This window comes from Balaenoptera physalus (genome assembly GCF_965194825.1).
Source record: "Balaenoptera physalus genome assembly, chromosome: X".
Taxonomy (NCBI): domain Eukaryota; kingdom Metazoa; phylum Chordata; class Mammalia; order Artiodactyla; family Balaenopteridae; genus Balaenoptera; species Balaenoptera physalus.
The window spans coordinates 66,069,249-66,087,877 of record NC_138903.1 but is presented as its reverse complement, the minus strand read 5'-3'; the positions used below and the strand labels follow the sequence as shown (position 1 = coordinate 66,087,877).

The window sequence follows — 18,629 nt, the reverse complement described above, 5'->3', positions numbered from 1 at the left end:
GTCTCAACTTCTGCCCTGCAAAGCGGTTCATCTGTACCATTGTTCTAGGTTCCACATACATGCATTAATATACAATATTTGTTTTTCTCTTTCTGACTTACTTCACTCTGTATGACACTCTCTAGATCCATCCACTTCTCAACAAATGACTCAATTTCGTTCCTTTTTATGGCTGAGTAATATTCCATTGTATATACGTACCACATCTTCTTTACCCATTCATCTGTCGATGGGCATTTAGCTTGCTTCCATGACCTGGCTGTTGTAAATAGTGCTGCAATGAACATTGGGGTGCATGTGTCTCTTTAAATTATGGTTTTCTCTGGGTATATGCCCAGTAGTGGGATTTCTGGATCATATGTTAATTCTATTTTTAGTTTTTTAAGGAACCTCCATACTGTTCTCTATAGTGGCTGTATCAATTTCCATTCCCACCAACAGTGCAAGAGGGTTCCCTTTTCTCCACACCCTCTCCAGCATTTGTTGTTTGTAGATTTTCTGATGATGCCCATTCTAACTGGTGTGAGGTGATACCTCATTGTACTTTTGATTTGCATTTCTCTAATAATTAGTGATGTTGAGCAGCTTTTCATGTGCTTCTTGGCCATCTGTATGTATTCTTTGGAGAAATGTCTCCTTAGGTCTTCTGCCCATTTTTGGATTTGGTTGTTTGTTTCTTTAATATTGAGCTGCATGAGCTGTTTATATATTTTGGAGATTAATCCTTTGTCCGTTGATTCGTTTGCAAATATTTTCTCCCATTCTGAGAGTTGCCTTTTCATCTTGTTTATGGTTTCCTTTGCTGTGCAAAAGCTTTGAAGTTTCATTAGGTCCCATTTGTTTATTTTTGTTTTTATTTCCATTACTCTAGGTGGAACAAAAAAGATCTTGCTGTGATTTATGTCAAAGAGTGTTCTTCGTATGTTTTCCTCTAAGAGTTTTATAGTGTCTGGTCTTACATTTAGATCTCGAATCTATTTTGAGTTTATTTTTCTGTATGGTGTTAGGGAGTGTTCTAATTTCATTCTTTTACATGTAGCTGTCCAGTTTTCCCAGCACCACTTATTGAAGAGACTGTCTTTTGTCCATTTTATACCTTTGCCTTCTTTGTCATAGATTAGTTGACCATAGGTGCGTGTGTTTATCTCTGGGCTTTCTATCTTGTTCCATTGATCTATGTTTCTGTTTTTGTGCCAGTACCATATTGTCTTGATTACTGTAGCTTTGTTGTATAGTCTGAAGTCAGGGAGTCTGATTCCTCCAGCTCCGTTTTTTTCCCTCAAGACTGCTTTGGCTATTCGGGGTGTTTTGTGTCTCCATACAAATTTTAAGATGATTTTTTCTAGTTCCGTAAAAAATGCCATTAGTAATTTGATAGGGATTGCATTGAATCTGTAGATTGCTTTGGGTAGTATAGTCATTTTCACAATATTGATTCTTCCAATCCAAGAACATGGTATATCTCTCCATCTGTTGGTATCATCTTTAATTTCTTTCATCAGTGTCTTATAGTTTTCTGCATACAGGTCTTTTCTCTCCCTAGGTAGGTATATTCCTAGGTATTTTATTCTTTTTCTTGCAATGGTAAATGGGAGTGTTTCCATAATTTCTCTTTCAGATTTTTCATCATCAGTGTATAGGAATACAGGAGATTTCTGTGCATTAATTTTGTATCCTGCAACTTTACCAAATTCATTGATTAACTCTAGTAGTTTTCTGGTGGCATTTTTAGGATTTTCTATGTAAAGTATCATGTCATCAGCAAACAGTGACAGTTTTACTTCTTCTTTTCCGATTTGTATTCCTTTTATTTCTTTTTCTTCTCTGATTGCTGGGGCTAGTACTTCCAAAACTATGTTGAATAATAGTGGTGAGAGTGGACATCCTTGTCTTGTTCCTGATCTTAGAGGAAATGTTTTCAGTTTTTCACCACTGAGAATGATGTTTCTGTGGGTTTGTTGTATATGGCCTTTATTATGTTGAGGTAGGTTCCCTCTATGCCCACTTTCTGGAGAGTTTTTATCATAAATGGGTGTTGAATTTTGTCCAAAGCTTTTTCTGCATCTATTGAGATGATCATATGGTTTTTAGTCTTCAGTTTGTTGATGTGCTGTATCACACTGATTGACTTGCATATATTGAAGAATCCTTGCATCTCGTGGATAAATCCCACGTGATAATGGTGTATGATCCTTTTAATGTGTTGTTGGATTCTGTTTGCTATTATTTTGTTGAGAATTTTTGCATCTATATTCATCAGTGATGTTGGTCTGTAATTTTCTTTTTTTGTAGTATCTTTGTCTGGTTTTGGTATCAGGGTGATGCTGGCCTCATAGAATGCGTTTGGGAGTGTTCCTTCCTCTGCAAGTTTTTGGAAGAGTTTGAGAACGATGGGTGTTAGCTCTTCTCTAAACGTTTGGTTGAATTCACCTGTGAAGCCGTCTGGTCCTGGACTTTTGTTTGTTGGAAGATTTTTAATCACAGTTTCAATTTCATTACTTGTGATTGGTCTGTTCATATTTTCTGTTTCTTCCTGGTTCACTCTTGGAAGGTTATACCTTTCTAAGAATTTGTCCATTTCTTCCAGGTTTTCCATTTTATTGGCATAGATTTGCTTGTAGTAGTCTCTTAGGATGCTTTGTATTTCTGTGGTGTCTGTTGTAACTTCTCCTTTTTCATTTCTAATTTTATTCATTTGAGTCCTCTCCCTCTTTTTCTTGATGAGTCTGGCTAATGGTTTATCAATTTTGTTTATCTTCTCAAAGAACCAGCTTTTAGTTTTATTGATCTTTGCTATTGTTTTCTTTGTTTCTGTTTCATTTATTTCTGTTCTGATCTTTATGATTTCTTTCCTTCTAACTTTGGGTTTTGTTTATTCTTCTTTCTCAAGTTCCTTTAGGTGTAAGCTTAGATTGTTTACTTGAAATTTTTCTTGTTTCTTTAGGCAGGCTTGTATAGCTATAAACTTCCCTCTTAGAACTGCTTTTGCTGCATCCCATAGCTTTTGGATCGCCGTGTTTTCATTGTCATTTATCTCTAGTTATTTTTTGTTTTCCTCTTTGATTTCTTCAGTGATATCTTGGTTATTTAGTAACATATTTTTTAGCCTCCACGTGTTTGTGGATTTTACGTTTTTTTCCCTGTAATTCATTTCTAATCTCATAGTGTTGTGGTCAGAAAAGATTCTTGATATGATTTCAATTTTCTTAAATTTACTGAGACTTGATTTGTGACCCAAGATGTGATCTATCCTGGAGAATGTTCCATGTGCACTTGAGAAGAAAGTGTAATCTGCTGTTTTTGGTTGGAATGTCTTATAAATATCAATTAAATCTATCTGGTCTGTTGTGTCATTTAAAGCTTCTGTTTCCTTATTTATTTTCATTTTGGATGATCTGTCCATTGGTGTAAGTGAGGTGTTAAAGTCCCCCACTATTATTGTGTTACTGTCGATTTCCTCTTTTATAGCTGTTAGCAGTTGCCTTATGTATTGAGGTGCTCCTATGTTGGGTGCATATATATTTATAATTGTTATATCTTCTTCTTGGATTGATCCCTTGATCATTATGTAGTGTCCTTCCTTGTCTCTTGTAACATTCTTTATTTTAAAGTCTCTTTTATCTGATATGAGTATTGCTACTCCAGCTTTCTTTTGATTTCCATTTGCATGGAATATCTTTTTCCATCCCCTCAATTTCAGTCTGTATGTGTCCCTAGGTCTGAAGTGGGTCTCTTGTAGACAGCATATATATGGGTCTTGTTTTTGTATCCATTCATCAAGCCTGTGTCTTTTGGTTGGAGCATTTAATCCATTCACGTTTAAGGTAATTATCGATATGTATGTTCCTATGACCATTTTCTTAATTGTTTTGGGTTTGTTTTTGTAGGTCCTTTTCTTCTCTTGTGTTTCCCACTTAGAGAAGTTCCTTTAGCATTTGTTGTAGAACTGGTTTGATGGTGCTGAATTCTCTTAGCTTATGCTTGTCTGTAAAGCTTTTGATTTCTCCGTCGAATCTGAATGAGATCCTTGCTGGGTAGAGTAATCTTGGTTGTAGGTTCTTCCCTTTCATCACTTTGATTATATCATGCCCCTCCCTTCTGGCTTGTAGAGTTTCTGCTGAGAAATCAGCTGTTAACCTTATGGGAGTTCCCTTGTATGTTATTTGTCATTTTTCCCTTGCTGCTTTCAATAATTTTTCTTTTTCTTTAATTTTTGCCAAGTTGATTACTATGTGTCTCGGCATGTTTCTCCTTGTGTTTATCCTGTATGGGACTTGCTGTGCTTCCTGGACTTGGGTGGCTATATCCTTTCTCATGTTAGGGAAGTTTTTGACTATAATCTCTTCAAATATTTTCTCTGTTCCTTTCTCTCTCTCTTCTCCTTCTGGGACCCCTATAATGCAAATGTTGTTGCGTTTAATGTTGTCCCAGAGGTCTCTTAGGCTGTCTTCATTTCTTTTCATTCTTTTTCTTTATTCTCTTCTGCAGCAGTGAATTCCACCATTTTGTCTTCCAGGTCACTTATCCGTTCTTCTGCCTCAGTTATTCTGCTATTGATTCCTTCCAGTGTAGTTTTCATTTCAGTTATTGTATTGTTCATCTCTGTTTGTTTGTTCTTTAATTCTTCTAGGTCTTTAAACATTTCTTGCATCTTCTCGATCTTTGCCTCCATTCTTTTTCCGAGGTCCTGGATCATCTTCACTATCATTATTCTGAATCATTTTTCTGGAAGGTTGCCTATCTCCACTTCATTTAGTTGTTTTTCTGGGGTTTTATCTTGTTCCTTCATCTGGTACATAGCCCTCTGTCTTTTCATCTTGTCTATCTTTCTGTGAATGTGGTTTTTGTTCTACAGGCTCCAGGATTGTAGTTCCTCTTGCTTCTGCTCTCAATGATTCTGATTCTGGTAATTTTTCTTGAAAATTTAGATCCAAAGCAATAATATAATGGGATATAAATTGGAATCTTCATCATTAAGTTATATTTATGAAGTTTGCTTTATGTGCATTTTGCCATACTGGCCATTGTGGGAAGCAATTAAAAAGTTGCTTAAAAACTAAAAGAGTCAAGACTGATGCAGACAAACAAACAGATATAGAAATTGAGAGCAATAGGGCAACTAAATGATGCTATTATAAGAGCCTATTCCAGTATGGCTTTAGCCAATCAGCTAAATGGTTTAAATCTTTCTAAGAACCCCACTCCTATTTCTAATAGAGTTATTACCTTCATAAAATGTCTATGTCAGCTGCAAGATCTCACTGCCTTCATTTCCCCACCAGCCCTGGTGATGGACACTCTTTCCCTATGAGGTGTATGAATGAGTCACAGAACCCATTGCTAGCAAATGAAGAGCCCTGGGAAGAAAATGAGGATGACAACCGAGGTAAGTAGGGTGAGAAGGAAGTCTTTTCTCCACTCAGCAGACTAATAAAGACTATGTTAACACAACGAATGTAGTATAGTGAGAAAATAGTGTACAGAAAGATTATATAGCATGTCAACCTCATAAGTGCCCTTTGGATGGAGAAGGGCAAGTATGGCCAGATTTGTTTAGCAAATATAGGTGGCTTAGGTAGGATTAGATGACAGCTTGGAAGGTTCCTTACCAGCTTTGTGATACTATAATTTATAACCAATCAGATAAATTGGGAAACATAGTAAACAGTGTTGTGCATGTTTGTAAACAATCCTGCCAGTTGTCACTTGGAGTACTTTGCTTGAATTGATTCAATCAGTGGATAACAGCTCACCTTTCTCTACCCTGGTTCATGCACATTGGCTAAATTTTCTTTAAAATCTCATGCCCATTCTGCTTTAGAATGGTCTAATACATGAAAAAATAAATGATAGTATATAGGGGCAAGGCTACACATCCACCTAGTATACTTTTCTAAAAGGCAGCCCTCAAAGGAAAAATAAAGAATCAGAACTTTGCCCTCCACCTTTCTCCCACCAGATTATTGAGTCATCTTGAGGTTTTTATGAAGAGCTAAAAGTTAAGTTCTCATGTCATGTAACCCCATTGCCACCTATTCTTTTTCTCCATGCTTACTTCTGTGCCTCTAACATTTGTTTATGTTGTTAATAGCAGACTGGTCCCAATAATGCCGTAGCTGACAGAAATTTTGAGTGAGAACTTGTAGTAGTTATTACAAACTGTACCTGGGATGAACGCAGCTGAATAAGGACATGGAAAGGCATTGAGGTGGGGAGCAGAGGTGGGAAACAAGTCTTTCTAAATGTTTCCCCAGTTAGATGATCTAGTCCCAGCTTCTCTACCTGGAAGTCCAGTTTTAGAATAAGGCATTGTTACTAGGACTAAGGAAGACAAAACAGTCCAAAATCTATAGTTAGAAAAGGAAGGAGTTCTTACCCAGCCCAAAGAACTTATAACACAAGCAGCACCTTTACCTCACCCTGCTGACTCTTTATTGAAAAACTGACAGTATTTTGACCTACCATCCTTCAGCTATCAGACTTTTACTTACCGTGGTTACAAGTGATAAGAACTTTTATTTTGGTGTTAAGAAATCCAAACTCTAATAGAAATCATGGACTTCTAGGGTCTTAACATGGTTTGAAAAATCTCCCCAATGGAAAAAACTATTCATATCTGAGCCTTGTTTTGGCAAGTGGAAAACTTTAATTATAGATGCAGTACTGCATTATAAAGAGGTTATTTTCTTGAAGTAGTTTTCAATGCCAGACTTTTTAAAAAATAGTCAATCATAAAAAATAGGTACACCATTTTATAGTTTACAAAGAACTTTCATATACTATTTTTCATATCCTTTGTCTCACAACTGTCAGGTTAAGTAGGCATTATTATTAATACCATTCCCATTTTATAACTGAGGAGACTAAGATTTGGAGATATGAGATAACTTATGCAAGATCACATAGCAAGAAAGAGGCAGAACTTGGACGTAAAGTAAGGCATCCTGATTCCAAATACTGGATTCTTTCCAGTATAATGTTGTATCTGTCCTTTGGACAAATACACATGAGACACAGTGCTGTGACTGCATGCTATCTTACTATATAATGCATTCAACTGCTTCTTACATAAATTGTAAGTCACAGAGTATAAGCCACCTATAGCTTTAGCAAGAACACTGTACCATCCCAAATAAGTGAGGTTTTTTAAAAGTCCATTGAAAGAGATTCACAACCCTCCTTTATCACCCATTACAGTATCTAACAAATTTAAATATTGGAAAACTCTCCTTTTTCTCTAACACACATTCTCATGCTGTACTATTTGTCTGATTCTGTGTTATCCTCACTTACCCAAAATTTCTGTGCAAAACTGGTCATATACAAGTAGTCCTTGCACTTTTGACAACTTAGATGCCTGGGAAAGTTACTATAAGTTAAAATTTTGTATATTGAACTTAATTTCTTTAAGGAATAATATCAGGGTTTCAGTCCTAGCCCCAAATATAATATTTAGTTTACTATAAATGATGTACTTGTACATTATATAATGCAAAGCATTCTAAAATGTATATAAATTGGTAAAATGGGGAAAAAGAGTAACCTGTTAAGAAAATATGTAATATCATAATCAGGAACTATATACAGTCTTTATCTTCTTTAAAATCCCCGCCTTAATTTATTTTTTATTACTTTGCATTTTATTTATTTATTTATCTATTTTAATTTATTTTAATAAAAGTATAGTTGATTTACAATGTTGTGTTAGTTTCCATTGTACAACAAAGTGATTCAGGTATACATACATATAAATCTATTTTTTTCATTCTTTTCCCTTATAGGTTATTACAAAATATTGAGTATAGCTCCCTGTGCTATACAGTAGGTAGGTCCATGCCTTATTTTAGTACAGCAACATATGAGGTAAAGAAACACCTTTATGAAGTCAAAAGATTTAAAGAGGCTTCTCTGATGAGATTCATGTACACATGCATAGAAAAAATGTGCAAATCAAAAGTGACAGATCAATGTATAATTCTCAGGAGATTTTCCTTGGCTTTTATGACTTTTTATTAACTTTAACAATAGGAAGAATTCATGAATATACAAATCATTAAAAGTTGTAAAACATATATAGAATAAAATCCCTTTTGACTACCACTGGCAATTCTGACCCTTTCATCACTTATTACCATAATTTTTCTTCATTATTTTTTGGTATGTTCTTCTTTTTTTTTTAATTTAATTTTTATTTTATGTTGGAGTATAGTTGATTTACAATGTTATGTTAGTTTCAGGTATACAGTAAAATGATTCAGTTATACATATATATATCCATTCTTTTTCAGATTCTTTTCCTGTATAGGTTATTACAGAATATTGAGTAGAGTTCCTGTGCTGTATAGTAGGTCCTCATTGATTATCTATTTTATGTATAGTAGTGTGTATATGTTAATCCCAAACTCCTAATTTATCCCTCCCCCCGCCCCAACCTTTCCCCTTTGGTAACCAAAAGTTTGTTTTCGAAGTCTGTGGGTCCGTTTCTGTTTTGTAAATAAGTTCATTTGTATCCTTTTTTTAGATTCCAAAAATAAATGATATCATATTATATTTGTCTTTCTCTGTCTGACTTACTTCACTGAGTATGAGCACCTCTAGGTCCATCCATGTTGCTGTAAACAGCATTATTTCATTCTTTTTTATGGCTGAATAATATTCCATTGTATATATGTACTTCTTTATCCGTTCATCTGTCAATGGACATTTAGGTTGCTTCCATGTCTTGGCTATTGTAAATAGCGCTGCTATGAACATTGCGGTACATATATCTTTCTAAAGTATGGCTCTGTCTGGATATATGCCCCGGAGTGGGATTGCTGGATCACATGGTAGTTCTATTTTTAGTTTTTTAAGGAACCTCCATACTGTTCTTTATAGTAGTTGTACCAATTTATATTCCTACCAACAGTGTAGGAGAGTTCCCTTTTCTCCACACCCTCTCCAGCACTTATTGTTCGTAGACTTTTTGAGGATGGCCATTCTGACCAGTGTGAAGTGAGACTGCAATGTAGTTTTGATTTGCATTTCTCTAATACTTACCAATGTTGAGCATTTTTTCATGTGCTTTTTGGCCACCAGTATGTCTTCTTTGGAGAAATGTCTATTTAGATCTTCTGCCCAGTTTTTAATTGGGTTGTTTGTTTTTTCGATATTGAGCTGCATGTGCTGTTTGTATATTTTGGAGATTAACCCGTTGTCAGTCACTTTATTTGCAAATATTTTCTCCCATTCTGTGGGTTCTCTTTGCATTTTGTTTATGGTTTCCTTTGCTTTGCAAAAGCTTTTAAGTTTAATTACTCCCATTTGTTTATTTTTGTTTTTATTTTAATAATCTAGGAGGTGGATACAAAAATATATTACTGAGATTTATGTCAAAGAGTGTTCTGCCTATGTTTTCCTCTAAGAGTTTAATAATATCCAGGCTTACATTTAGGTCCTTAATCCATTTTGAGTTTATTTTTGTGTATGGTGTTAGAGAATGTTCTAACTTCATTCTTTTACATGTAGCTGTCCAGTTTTCCCAGCACCACTTATTGAAGAGACTTTTTCTCCATTGTATATTCTTGCCTCCTTTGTCATGGATTAATTGACCATAGGTGCTTGGGTTTATTTCTGGGCTTTCTATCCTGTTGCATTGACCTATATTTCTATTTAATGCCAGTACCATACTCTTTTGTTTGAGTGTAGCTTTGTAGTATAGTCTGAAGTCAAGGAGCCTGATTCCTCCAGCTCTGTTTTTCTTTCTCAGGATTATTTGGCTATTCGGGGTCTTTTGTATCTCCATACAAATTTTAAAATTATTTGTTCTACTTCTGTGAAAAACGCCATTGGTAATTTGACAGGAATTGCATTGAATCTGTAGATTGCCTTGAGTAGTATAGTCATTTTGACAATATTGATTCTTCCAATCCAAGAACATGAAATATCTTTCCATCTGTTTGTGTCTTCTTCGACTTCTTTCATCAGCATCTTACAGTTTACAGAGTACAGGTCTTTTGTCTCCCTAGGTAGGTTTATTCCTAGGTATTTTATTCTTTTTGATGTGATGGTAAACGAGATTGTTTCCTTAATTTCTCTTTCTGATCTTTCAATGTCAGTGTATAGACATGCAACAGATTTCTGTGTATTAATTTTGGATCCTGCAACTTTACCAGGTTTATTGATTAGCTCTAGTAGTTTTCTGGTAGTGCATTTAGGATTTTCTATTTACAGTATCATGTCATCTGCAAACAGTGACAGTTTTACTTCTTCATTTCCAGTTTGGATTCCTTTTATTTCTTTTTCTTCTCTGATTGCCATGGCTAGGACTTCCAATACTATGTTGAATAAAAGTGGCAAGGGTGGATATCCTTGTCTTGTTTCTGATTTTAGAGGAAATGCTTTCAGCTTTTCACCATTGAGTATGATGTTAGCTGTGTCTTTGTCATATATGGCCTTTAGTATGTTGAGGTAAGTTCCCTCTATGCCCACTTTCTCGAGAGTTTTTATCATAAATGGGTGTTGAATTTTGTCAAAAACTTTTTCTGCATCTATTGAGATGATCATGTGGTTTTTATTTTTCAATTTGTTGGTGTGGTGTATCACACTGATTGATTTGTGGATATTGAAAAATCCTTGCATCCCTACAATAAATCCCACTTGATCATGGTGTATCATCCTTTTAATGTGTTGTTGGATTTGGTTTGCTAGTATTTTGTTGAGGATTTTTGCATCTATGTTCATCAGTGATATTGGCCTGTAATTTTCTTTTTTGTGGTTTCTTTGTCTGGTTTCGGTATCAGACTGATGGTGACCTCATAGAATACATTTTGGAGTGTTCCTTCATCTGCAATATTTTTGGAATAGTTTGAGAAGAATAGGTGTTAACTCTTCTCTAAATGTTTGATAGAATTTGGTTTGTTCATATTTTCTATTTTTTTCTTGGTTCAGTCTTGGAGGGTTGTTCCTTTCTAAGAATTTGTCCATTTCTTCTAGGTTTTCCATTTTATTGGCATAGAGTTGCTTCTAATAGTCTCCTATGATCCTTTGTATTTCTGCAGTGTCAGTGAGTAACTTCTCCTTTTTCATTTCTAATTTTATCGATTTGAGCCCTCTTCCTTTTTTTTCTTGATGAGTCTGGCTAAAGGTTTATCAATTTTGTTTATCTTTTCCAAGAACCAGCTTTTAGTTTTATCAATCTTTTCTATTGTTTTCTTCATCTCTATTTCATTTATTTCTGCTCTGATCTTTATGATTTCTTTCCTTCTACTAACTTTGGGTTTTCTTTGTTCTTCCTTCTCTAGTTGCTTTAGGTGTAGCATTAGGTTGTTTATTTGAGATTTGTCTTGTCTCCTGAGGTAAGATTGCATTGCTATAAACTTCCCTCTTAGAACTGCTTTTGCTGCATCCCATAGGTTTTGTGGGGTTTTTGGTTTGTTTTGTGGTTTTTGTTTGTTTGTTTGTTTGCTGCACCATACGGCATGCAGGATCTTAATTCCATGACCAGGGATCAAACCCGTGCCCCCTGCAGTGGAAGCATGGAGTTTTAACCACTTGACCACCAGGGAAGTCCCTGTGTCCCATAGGTTTTGGATCATCATGTTTTCATTTTCATTTGTCTCTAGGTATTTTTTGATTTCCTCTTTGCTTTCTTCAGTGATCCATTGGTTGTTTAGTCTCCACGTGTTTGTGTTTTTTACAGTTTTTTCCTTGTAGTTGATTTCTAATCTCAAAGAGTTGTGGTCAGGAAACATGCTTGGTATGATTTCAATTTTCTTAAATTTATTGATGCTTGCTTTGTGGCCCACCATGTGATCTATCCTAGAGAATGTTCTATGTGCACTTAAGAATGTGTGTTCTACTGCTTTCGGATGGAATGCTCTTTAAATATCCATTAGGTCCATGGGGTCTAATGTGTCATTTAATGGCTGTGTTTCCTTATTGATTTCCTGTCTGGGTGATCTGTTCATTGATCTAAGTGGGGTGTTAAAGTCCCCCACTAGTATTGTGTTACTGTTGGTTTCTCCTTTTATGGCTGCTAGCATTTGCCTTATATATTGAGGTACTCCTATGTTGGGTACATATATATTTACAATTGCTGCATCTTCTTCTTGGATTGATCACTTGACCATTATGTAGTGTCCTTTTTTGTCTCTTGTAACAGTGCTTATTTTAAAGTCTATTTTGTCTGATATGAGTATCGCTACTCCAGCTTTCTTTTGATTTCCATTTGCATGGAATACCTTTTTCCATCCCCTCTCTTTCAGTCTGTATGTTTCCCTGGACCTGAAATGGGTCTCTTGTAGACAGCATATATACAGGTCTTGCTTTTGTGTCCATTCAGCCAGTCTCTGTCTTTTGGTTGAAGCATTTAATCCATTTACACTTAAGGCAATTATCGATATGTATATTCTTATTGCCATTTTGTTAATTGTTTTGGATTTGTTTTTGTAGGTCTTTTTCTTCCCTTCCTCTTTTGTTCTCTTCTCTTGTGATTTGATGACCATCCATCAACTATTCCATCAACTATCCATGAGTATTCCTTCAGCCTGGTTTGAGAATCCAGTAGGGAGCTCCAGGTCAGGATCAAGTCCTAGGGTACACAATAATTATGCACAGCCTATTCCAGTTACTCTATACCAATGTATTAACTATGACAAGAATGATATTTTAAAAGAATCCAGCAGAAAAGAACCAAGCTTTCCTTAACTCACCAACATTGCTTTCTAGCTGTAGCTAATGAGACTGAAAATCAACTCTTCAATTTTGATAATTTTAATATTCCAGGTGAGATATTTTTATCAAGTTAAAAAATCTTCATATGAAAAACAAAATTTGCTTGAATTTGCTAATACAACTTTCCAGTGTGAATGTTAACCAGGGCTTGGAAGAATTAAACTCCTTGTCAAATGCTGGACACTTATCCAGGAAAATATTGACCTCAGACTCTAGCAGATTATATGCTTTATATATAGCATAATTTCCTACTCCTTTGGGTAAAACTTTTTTTGTATGAGATCATTAGTAACTGCTCAAGGTAGAAGAAGTTTCTGATTTATTTATTTTCAATTTGGTAGTTTCTGCTGCTGTGATAAATAACCCATTACGAAAAAGAACAGAAGAAATAAGCTAGTATAATTTGAGAGCATATTAAGTGTATGACATTGAACCCATAGGGGACATTATGCATTTTTTTGTGTCTGAACTCAAGCGTCTTGCATTTATTTGGGAAGATAAGACACATACATGAAAAGTTGTCTTACAAAACACAATACAGGGTATGTTATTGACCAAATAAATAGAACCATAAAATTTGTCCTATAGGAATTCAAAGGAGAGAGTGGTTCTTTTAGGCTGGGCTAGTCAGGAAAGGCTTTATAGAGGAGAGAGAATTTGGGCCTTAAAGATGAGATGGGATTTGGATTTGTGGCAAGGAATGAAATGACAGAAGTTAAAAGGAAAATCACAGGTTATAATGCATGAGACCCCAAGCTAAGTGAGGAGGATATGAAGAAGAAAGTAGCCTAGCTCCAACAAAGAGTTTGAATGGTAGTGGATTGGATGGGAACTACTTGAAGTTATAGACCTCATCACCTTCATTTCAGTACTATCTTCAACCCTTGCAAAATAAGGTTGCATATAGAAGATGATTGTTAGCTTAATGCCACAGGTGAATTAGTGTTAGATTGAATAGGACCTTAGGTACAAGACTAAGGACTCTTCTGTGGATAATGGGGAACTACTGATGGTTTTTAAGCAGGGGCTTGATATGAGGATAATGTTGTTTTAGGAAGATGATGAGGTGATAATCTACCAAAGCACACTTCCATTCTATGCCAGAGATTGCTCTAATTGCTGTACCTTCTGAAAGCATTGGTAAGAGCCCTTCTCTTCATCAGAACTCAGACTCTCTAAGGATATCCTATATATAAGAACTCTGGTTCTGAGATGAGACCTTACACATCAAGAGCTTTATTGTTTAGAATCATCTCTGGGTGATATTCTGTGCAATCACCTCCCAATCAGAAATAGCCATTGAATCTTGCTTGAAGAGAAAATTACCTTATCACTTAATTCTTTGGGCCTAACCAGGCCTCTATGATTATGCCTGAGGAACTTTAAGATACTACCACAGGACTTAGGCAAGGTCATAAGTTAAATTCATGCTTCCTACCTTAAAGAATATACCCCTTCAAGAACACCAAAGTGCCCTTACTTATTCCCATGCATAGTGGCAATAGGTAGGGCTAAATTGGAAGAGTCCTTAGTCTCAGTCAATTCTTTTTTTTTAGGTAAGAATTAGATTTAGATTAGAGAGATACAGACTCAATAGACAGAGTGTGGGGAAGGCAAGAGGCACCGAAATATGGGGTGGTTAGTTTTTATGGGGTGGATAATTTCATAGGCTAATGAGTGGGAGGATTATTCCAACTATTTCAGGGAAGGGGCGGGGATTTCCAGGAATTGGGCCACCGCCCACTTTTTGGCCTTTTCAGGTCAGCCTTGGAACTGTCATGGCACCTGTGAGTGTGTCATTTAACATGCTAATGTATTACAGTGAGCATATAATAAGGCTCAAGGTCTACTGGAAGTTGAACCTTCTACAATCTGGGACCTAGTTGTTTCTAACCAGTTTTTGTCGTGTCCTCAACAGCTATGTCATTCTTTTAAAGGTGGTGCCCTGCCCCCTTCCCTCCTGTTTCATTCCCCCCTCAGAGATTTTATTCCCATATTCTTATGGGAAGCTTAGGGGCAATGGTCTGTCTTCTGTAACTGCTTCAAGGCTGAGCAGATGCGTCGACCCTGCCTGTCAGGGAGTAAAAGTCTCTGGATGCCTGATATAGGGGCCCCAGGGGCCAGATGCCTCCTTGTTTTAAGTCGATATGGGCTGGAATCCTCTCATAGCCATCATCTTGTTGTGGAACTGTTGTAACTGCTTCCATAGCCTTCCTATGAATCTTCTTAAAGGTGAAGCACTTTTGCAACAGCATCAAAGTACAAAAATAACTATCTATAAATGACAAAAGATTTAAAAGTCATGGTTAAACATCTGATTGCAGTGTAATTGATAAAGAAGCTTGGTTACAATAACCAGAATTATGACTGATTACATTTAATTTAACATACCAAATAATCCTAGTTAAATATTTCTCTCTGAGATGCCTCAGGGGCTTGCTAAAGCATCCCAAAGTTAGCTGGAAGTCAAAAGAACTTTAATAAAAATTTGATATTTGGGAAGTTTGCCAAAAAGTTTCAAAACACTTGGTCAAATAAGATCATAGGTCACTGTGAGATAATACTTATTCTTTAACAAAAGTTACAAGAGATCTCAAAAGCAAATACAAATCACTTAAAGGCAAAGAAACTCACACAATCTGTTACCAAAAGTAGCATTCCAAGAATACTTTGTTCTCTTAACAGAGAGAGAAACCAATTCCAAGTCTTGCCTCAGCTTACTCCCAACAAAATCCATTTACCCAACTAAATTCAATCCAATCTTAGAAAATCCTGATCATGCACAACTCTTTTCTCAGTGTTCCTTTCCCATTCCTCACACGTCTTTTACTGAAAACACCCATCTTACTTTCCTTAAAAGTTTTTTTTTTTCACATTGAGTCACTTACTTTCTTTGCTGACAAATTTGCAACAGATATAAGGTCTTATATGACCTCTAGTAAACCTAGGTACAACAGAAGTACTATACTTCACATTGATGACTCTAAAGACATCAAACCAACAAGTTTAAGCCACCTTTAATACCAGCTATCTGATTAGTACTGAATATTTCTCAGATGACATGAACCTGAAATTCATTCTAGCCAGATTCTTTTACATTTCTGAGTATTTATATAAGTGCTTAGTTTCCTTTAAGTCAATTAAATAGAGCTCTTTTACAAATTAATTTTGGCAATACCATACATCTACAACACACATATAGATACATATGAACACACAAACAAACACAGAGACCTCATAGTTCTCATTCCAAATTTTCAGCCCTGAATCAGGTAAAAGAATGTAAAGCCCATCAGTTACAAGAGGTTGGATTCAAATTGGGCTTCTGGCAGATGGAAAAGGCAGATGGAACAAATCAAGGTCACCTGTCTAGATGGCTAAATCCTTTTTACTAATGTTTATGGAGAAGACACTTAAGATTTTTATTTGTCCTTGATAAGTCAAGTTCCAAATTCTCTAGCCCTTTTCCCAAAATTTGCATTTTAAAAAATGGCAGAGATAAGGGTTTCCTGGAGAAGACCAGATAGAACATTTGCATCTCAAAGGCATGAGAAAGGCAGGCAAATTCCTTCTAGGATGATTTTGTTCCCTTAAGTCCAGACAATTTTTTTTTCTTTCCCTCAAAGAATTGGGTAGCTACCTCAATGTTATGAAAGAACTGGCACACCCATTCACCTATGTTGGAATGTTTTATTTTCCCTCATTTGCCTTAGGGGAGAAGGGTTCCCCCCAAAATCCTATCAGCTATGGTCAGTTTAGTCAGACCGGTGGTCTTCCATTTTGGTTCAGTTATTAATAATCGCCGGCTGGATATCTTTGACCAAGTCTGGGACCTTGGTATTTCATACGCCAGGGTCTACTAAGGCTTCTATTTCAGCTCCAGATTTAGTCTGTTCCTTTCCACTTTCTGTTAGGATCATTTGGTGATGAGAGTGGTTCCCTTGCCCCTCAAGAAACAGAGTGGCCCCTAACTTAGTTTATAAGTCTCTTCCCATTAAGGGGATGGGACAATCAGGCACAGACAGAAAGGAATGTAGAAACAGCTGGCGCTGATGTTGCACAAAAGGGGTTCCTGGAAAGTGTGCCCCTTCCACTTCCCTGACACCCCATTGCATACTCCTTATGATTGCTAAGGCTTCCAATCTTTTGGGTTAAGATTGAAAAGGTTGCACTAGTATCTATAAGAAATTCTGTCGAGTGGCCTGCCACATCAATGACTACCTGAGGCTCAACACTAGTTATGAGATGTTATCTCTAGGCATGATGCCGAAATCTCAGCCTCTATACACTGCTGCCAAATGGAATCTCAGAAACAGAGTTTGGGGTGAAGTAGAAGAATAGCTTTATTGCTTTGCCAGGCAAAGGGGGGCACAGTAGACTCCTGCCCTTGAAAATTATGTGCCCCAACCTGGGAGGACTTGATGAAGAGTTTTATAGCAATAGTTAAGGGTGAGGTTCCTGACAAGATTAGGGTGTGTACAGAGCCTGTCCTTCTTTAATCTCATCTCAGGTAATCTTGATGGGCTTCTCTGGTTCCTTTAGTCTGACCTTAATTGGTCTTCTCTGGTATGGAGAATGCTTACATCTTCCATTTGTTGGTTTTTTATTCTATAAAAGGGCTTAAAGATATTGTTATGTGTATCCCTTGAGGTGGAACCAGGACTCTGACCCAAGGCTGCACTATTGTTTCTTGGCTGTTCCTCCCTTGACTCTGCATCCCTTCCCTTCCCAGATTAGCAACTGTTCATGAATCTTAGGGAAGGTCATGGAGGCTGAACAGAAAGGCTCTCTGTGCCCAGGAGCCCCTACAGGGTCCTGCTCGGTTTCAGGCAGAGCAGCTTTTGGCCTTGGGCCCCTTCAGTCTTCTGATTGCAAAACCATCAATGGCCAAGGGGTCCCCATTGCTGTCTGGCATCTGGGGCATTCCTTCCTCCAATGTCCTGGCTGTTTGCAAAGGGCACATTGATTTTGATCCTCCCTCCAGTACCCCTTTTGTCTACACAGGGTACACTGGTCCTGTCTGGGTACCCGTGGGCCTAGTGATCCACCAGGGCCAGATTGGCCCAGGAAAGTTGGCTTCCCCTTTGGTGGTCTCTGAGGGGACAAAGCCATTGCCATCTTTTGGGCCTTTTGCATATTTATCTGGGTGCATTTAGCCTTTTCAGCCACATCCCTATTATTGAAAACCGAATAAGCCAATAGGAGCAAATCATTCATTGGAGTCTGAGGACCAGCAGTTGCTTTCTGAATTTTCCACCTGATATCTGGGGCAGACTGGGCTATGAAATTCATAGCCAAAAGGTCCTGTCCCTTACGGGAGGAGGGACCCATGTTCATATATTTCCTAAAATCTTCCACTAGTCTCCCTTGGAAGATGGCAGGATTTTCATCCTGTCCCTATTGGACCTCTTTCACCTTTTCATGATTAACAGGTTTTACTGTAAATTTCTTCATACCATCTATCAAACAGACCCCGTCTATCCCTATCAATAGAATTCCATTGTGGGTCTACCTCAGGGACAGCATCATTCCCCACCTGGTATACTGCATGGCACTGTAGGGTGGGTCAGTTAAAATGTCCTCTGTGTCCTTCCTAGAGTTATCCCTCCAAGCTATGCATGCCTTAAATTCCTTTTGTGTTTCATTGCCTAAATACAAGGCCATGAAAATTTGGACATATGGTACCTCACCCCATTTTAAATTTCCTAACTCATATTGTGGCCAAACCTGATTACATAACCTAATAAGTTTTTTCTCTTTTAATTCCTGTTGTCTGAATCTTTCCCAATCCCGGAGTATATGGTCCAGAGGGGTATCAGTCAGGATTGATGCAGCCTGACCCATTTCAGACCCAAGCCTGAGGTAATGTCTCTAACTCTTGTGCTATCCAAAAGTTCTGCTCTCATGTCAAAATC

At 36.9% G+C, this 18,629-nt stretch overlaps 1 protein-coding gene across 3 annotated transcripts in view; it reads left to right on the top strand.

The window, feature by feature from the left end:
• ZDHHC15 (zDHHC palmitoyltransferase 15) overlaps positions 1-18,629 on the top strand; it is a 130,273-nt gene that overhangs the window by 81,868 nt on the left and 29,776 nt on the right. The window contains exon 10 of one of the 3 annotated variants that reach the window (XM_082447436.1): positions 5,283-5,386. The exons of the other annotated variants lie outside the window; for them this stretch is intronic. Within the exon in view, the coding sequence (XP_082303562.1) occupies positions 5,283-5,386 (104 nt within the window). The remainder of the gene's footprint in view (positions 1-5,282; positions 5,387-18,629) is intronic. 3 annotated transcript variants of the gene reach the window in all.